We start from the raw sequence: 5,576 nt of genomic DNA, 5'->3' as shown, positions 1-5,576 counted from the left end.
GTCATATTATTTATAGATCTTAATGTTATATATAAATGTTTACATTATATATAAAATATTTATATTGTATGTATAAAATCTGCATTCACATTTTATATATATATATATGTATATACACACACAAATACACATATATGTATATATATATATGTATATAGGGTATGCTAGGGCAGAACCAGTCCCTTTATCAGAGTTTTGTGTCTCTCCCCAGATCGAGAACTCAGCAGAGGAGTTTGCTCTGTACATGGTGCACACGAGCGGAGGTGAGTGCCCCAAATTCCCTGGGCATGAGTGCCCCAAACCCCCAGAATGGAGTGCCACAAATCCCCCAGGCACTGGTGCCCCAAATCCCCTGGCTGTGAGCACCCCAAATTATTCCAGACATGAGTGCCCCAAATCCCCTGGATGTGATTTCCCCAAACCCCTGGACATGAGTGCCCCAAATCCCCACGGTGCTGCCACCTTGGTCTTGGTGCTGCCCTGGCACTGCCAGTACCACCCTGGCACTGCCAGTACCACCCAGGCATTGCTGGTACCACTGGGACACTGGCGGAACCACATGGGCACTGCTGGTACCGCTCTGGCACTGCCAGTACCTCATGGGCAGTGCCAGTACCACCCAGGCACCACTGGTACCACTGGGACACTGGCAGAACCACATGGGCACTGCTGGCACCACCCAGACACCACCAGTACCACTGGGGCACTGCCAGAACCACCCTAGCACCGCCGGTACCACCCTGGCACCACTGGCACCACTCTGGCACTGCCAGTACCATCCTGGCACTTCCAGTACCACCCTGGCACCGCTGGTACCACTGGGACACTGCCAGAACCACCCTAGCACCGCCGGTACCACCCTGGCACCACTGGCACCACTCTGGCACTGCCAGTACCATCCTGGCACTTCCAGTACCACCCTGGCACCCCCGGTACCACTGGGACACTGCCAGAACCACCCTGGCACCGCCGGTACCACCCTGGCACCACTGGTACCACTCTGGCACTGCCAGTACCACCTGGGCAGTGCCGGTACCACCGCGCGCCACGGTTCTGTCCTTGCAGAGAAGCAGCGCCTGCGTGGCAGCGATTTCCCGCTGCTGGCCCGCGTGCTGCAGGGCCCCTGCGAGCAGGTGTCCAAGGTGTTCCTCATGGAGAAGGACCAGGTGGAGGAGGTCACCTACGACGTGAGTGCGGCCTGGGGGCTGGGGGGGGCAATTTGGGGTGTTTGGGGCTCGGGGAGTCCCAGGTTTGGGTGGGAGGGACCCCAAAGCCCACCCAGCGCCACCCGTGCCATGGCAGGGACACCTCCCCTGGCCCAGGTGGCTCCCAGCCCTGTCCAGCCTGGCCTGGGGCACTGCCGGGGATCCCGGGGTGGCTTTTTTGGGAATTCCGTGCCAGCCCCTCCTCAGGGAGGGTTTGTCCAATGAACAGAGACGTGCTGGGGCTGCAGGAGCTGCTCTGTCCGTGAAAACGCCTGATCCTCCAGGAAATTCCCCAGAGCATTCCCGGAGCATTTCCAGTGCGTTCCCATTCATCCCCAGAGCATTCCCAGTGCATTCCCAAAGCATTCCCAGTGCATTCCCAGTGCACTCCCAGTTCATTCCCAAAGCATTCCCAGTACATTCCCATTCATTCCCAGCCCATCTCCAGTGCATTCCCAGTGCACTCCCAGTGCATTTCCATTCATTCCCAGTGCACTCCCAGTCTATTCCCAGTCCGTTCCCAGTGCACTCCCAGTTCATTCCCAAAGCATTCCCAGTTCATTCCCAAAGCATTCCCAGTACATTCCCATTCATTCCCAGTGCACTCCCAGTCCATTCCCAGTCCGTTCCCAGTGCACTCCCAGTGCATTTCCATTCATTCCCAGTTCATTCCCAGTACATTCCCAGTGCACTCCCAGTTCATTCCCATTCATTCCCAGTTCACTCCCAGTCCATTCCCAGCCCCGCTGTGCCATCCCCGCCCTGCTCACAGAACAAGAATTTCCCAGGAATTGTTTTTCCACCGGCTGGGATTGTCTCCCTTGTGCCATCTGCCGGCTCTGCTCTGAAATCCCGCCTCAGACCCGGCACTTTTGGGGTCAGTTTGGGATTAAACAGCTCCGAGACTTCGGGGACGCTCAGAGCCACCGCCAGCACCCAGTGGTGAATTAAAATTAAATTAAAATAAATAAACCTTAGGCAGAACTTTTTCCCATAATTACCCACTTGTTTGCACAAGCTGATGGTCACAAACATCATTTTTTTTCAGGGTTTGCTGCAAAATTTTGGGATCTTTGGGTAAATTTAAGGAGGGGAATGGGGGTGGGTGAGTTCATCCCCCTCCTCACCATCTCCTGTCTCTCCTCTCCCACCCAGGTTGCCCAGTACATCAAATTCGAGATGCCCATCCTCAGGAGCTTCATCCAGAAGCTGGAGGAGGAGGAGGACCGGGAAGTGAAGAAGCTGAAGCACAAGTACGTGGGGCTGGGAGGGAAGAAAATCCAAAAAAATCCCATTTGTGCAGCCCTGGGATGCTCCAGCACTGGGATTTTCCCTGCCTGCTGATCCCTAATTTTGGGGAAGCAGAGAGGGGGGAAAAATAGGAGGGAAAAATCCTCATTTTTGGGATTTTTGTGGGATTTTCTGTCTGTTCTTGTGGTGTTTCCTGCGGTGAAAGTGGGGTTTGGCATCCCCAAAAGTGAGGTTTGAATTATTCTAGGGTTGAAAAATCCTTTTTTGATTTTTCAAAAATGCCTCCCCAGATACTCCATCCTGCGGCTGATGATCGAGCAGAGGCTGGAGGAGATCTGCGAGGGCCCCACGGCCATGTGAGCATCCCTGGGATGTGCTGCACCAAATCCATCCCCAAACTGCTCCTGGTGCCCTCCTGGACGGCCCCAAACCCCCTCCCAAGCCTCCATCCCCCCAAAATCCTCGGGGGGCTCCTCCCAGGAAGGCTCTGGCTGGTGGCAGCTCCAGCCAAAACCTCAAATCCCCGCAAAACACGGGGAAAAAAACGCAAAAAAAATGAGGAAAAAAAGAGGAAATGTGTGAGCAGCACCAAGGAGAGGCTGCCAGAATTGCAGAGCTGGGATTTTGGGGGGCTCAGGTTGGAAATGCCCAACTCTGGAAAATACAGGGGAAAATAAACCAAAAAAAAAGAGAGAAAAAAGAGGAGAGTTCCAGAGCTGGAATTTTGGGGGGCTGAGGTTGGAAATGCCCAACCCTGGAAAATACAGGGGAAAAAAAGAAAAATAAAAGAGAAAAAAGGGGAGAGTTCCAGAGCTGGAATTCTGGGGGGCTCGGGTTGGAAATGCCCATCGTGGCTCCCCGTGAGGGTCCTGCTGCTCGGCAGCAAGAGAGCACAAAAAAATTCCTCTTTTTCTTTTAGAGAAAAGCACATTCCTGCCCTATCACCGCAATAATTCCCAGGTGTCGGGAGGATTTTGTAAATCCCAAGGGTTGGCTGAGATTTCGGGGGGGTTTAACCCTGACCTGGGGGCTCAGGGGTGCGTTTCCAGCCCAGGAGAAAATCCCATTTTTTCCCCAAAGCTGCAGCCACGGCGTGGCCCCTCCATCCCCCCCTGTAATTTGCACTAATATTTCAGGATTTCGCAGAAAACCACGATGTCAAACCTCTCCGGTAGCTGAAAATGCCAAAAACCACAAAAACAAATGGCTGAGGGCCTCGAGCACCTCGAGGGGTCCGGATGGGAAAGGGGGAGAGGCAGGAGGAGGGGGAGGCAGAAATAAAGAGGATTTTGTTTTCCAAATCCATTTTCTAACCAGAAAATTATCCTGGTGAAACCAGGACCAGCACCAGCTGGAAAATCCTCTTTCCTCCCAGGCTAAACCAGCAATACCCATTTTATACCTCGATGTGAACTTAACCTCTGACTTTCCCCCGCCTTCCCTCTGAGATTTTGCAATGCATCTTTGTAAATTTTTTTTCATTTTTAATTTTAATGGTACCTTTTCCACCTTTAACTCACGTTGGGGAAAGTGTTGTACAGCGAGAGGAGCTTTGGATGTGTTTGAAGGATGATTGTGGCACTGCTGCGTGGATTAACGAGGAAATAAAATAAAATAAAATAAAATATGTAGCAACTTCATGCAGAATGAAACCCCCTGAGTCAGAGCCTGGCTTTGTCCAAAATCAATCACTTTTTGTGGCTAGAAATGCCATGGAAATGAGTAAAAAATTAGAGAAAAAAGTAAATCCTGAATGCCAGTGGAGAAGTTCCCCAAGGAGAAACGCTCTCACCTTCCAGATTTAGACTCCACCTAAATTTCTGGAGGATTTTTGGGGCAATATTGGGCTGATTTAGGGCTTGGCTTGTCCAAAATCTATCACTTTTTGTGGCTAGAGATGCCATGGAAATGAGTAAAAGATGAGATGAAGAGTCAAATCCCAGTAGAGAAATTCCCCAAGGAGAAATGCTCTCACCTCCCAGATTTAAACTCCCACCTAAATTTCTGGCGGATTTTTGGGGAACACTGGGAAGGTTTAGGGCCTGCCTTGTCCAAAATAAATCACTTTTTGTGGCTAGGAATGCCATGAAAATGAATAAAAAACTAGATGAGGGAAAAGAATCAAATCTCCATGGAGAAGTTCCCCAAGAAGAAATGCTCTCACCTCCCAGATTTAAACTCCCACCTAAATTTCTGGAGGATTTTTGGGGCAATATTGGGCTGATTTAGGGCTTGGCTTGTCCAAAATCTATCACTTTTTGTGGCTAGAGATGCCATGGAAATGAGTAAAAGATGAGATGAAGAGTTAAATCCCAGTAAGGAAGTTCCCCAAGGAGAAATGCTCTCACCTCCCAGATTTAAACTCCACCTAAATTTCTGGCGGATTTTTGGGGAACCCTGGGCAGGTTTAGTTTTTACCCAGCCCTTAGGAATTATCCATCCCCAGGAATTATTTACCCCTGTGCTCTGCAGACTCCGTCCTGCGGGCATTTCCCTCCCAGCAGGTAAAACCCGGATTATTTTGGGTTATTTTGGGTTATTTTGGGTAATTTTGACCTCCTGGAAGCCGAAGCGGGGCTGTCCCGAGCCCTCCCCGCTCTCCCTCCCCTCCGGGGGCAGGACCGGCCCCGATGCTGCGGGAAAAGCCCAGCCCAGGCGGGCAGGGCAGAGCCAGCGCGGCCTCGGCGCACGGGTAAGGGCAGCACCTCGCATTTCTGGGCTGAAAACAGCAGGAACTGGGTGTAGAAACAGCAAAAAAATAATTGGGGTTTGCTCGGCACAAAGCTGAGCTGGAGTTGGGATGGGGAGAGCAGCACTGGGATGCTCCAGCACTGGGATTTTCCCTGGTTGATGATCCCTAAGTTTGGGGAAATAGAGAGGAGGGAAAAACAGGAGGGAAAAATCCTCATTTGGGGATTTTTTTTGGTGGGATTTGCCCCCCGGTTTTGTGCTGTTTGTGCCAACAGCTGGAAGGGGGGACACTCCTCGGCGCTTTCTTTAAAAGAACCCCAAAAGCCGAAGGAGCGGGGGGCAGGAAAACGAGGCAAATTAAATTAAATTAAATTAAATGAATTTCCATTTTTTGGAAAGGGCGGGGGGGGAGGCCTGGCAGGTTCCAGC

General features: G+C 51.4%; 1 protein-coding gene across 1 annotated transcript; it reads left to right on the top strand.

Annotated features, from left to right (window-relative positions):
- Positions 1-212: 212 nt before the first annotated feature.
- Positions 213-4,108, top strand: RASSF2 (Ras association domain family member 2). The gene is made up of 5 exons (XM_031065162.1): positions 213-263; positions 1,066-1,187; positions 2,361-2,458; positions 2,747-2,812; positions 3,593-4,108. The coding sequence occupies exons 1-5, from the start codon at positions 245-247 to the stop codon at positions 3,633-3,635; spliced, it is 348 nt and encodes a 115-aa protein (XP_030921022.1). The 5' UTR covers positions 213-244; the 3' UTR covers positions 3,636-4,108.
- The last annotated feature ends 1,468 nt before the right edge of the window (positions 4,109-5,576 follow it).

Source organism: Geospiza fortis, unplaced genomic scaffold (assembly GCF_000277835.1).
Source record: "Geospiza fortis unplaced genomic scaffold, GeoFor_1.0 scaffold777, whole genome shotgun sequence".
Lineage (NCBI taxonomy): Eukaryota > Metazoa > Chordata > Aves > Passeriformes > Thraupidae > Geospiza > Geospiza fortis.
This window is presented reverse-complemented; position numbering and strand designations above follow the sequence as displayed.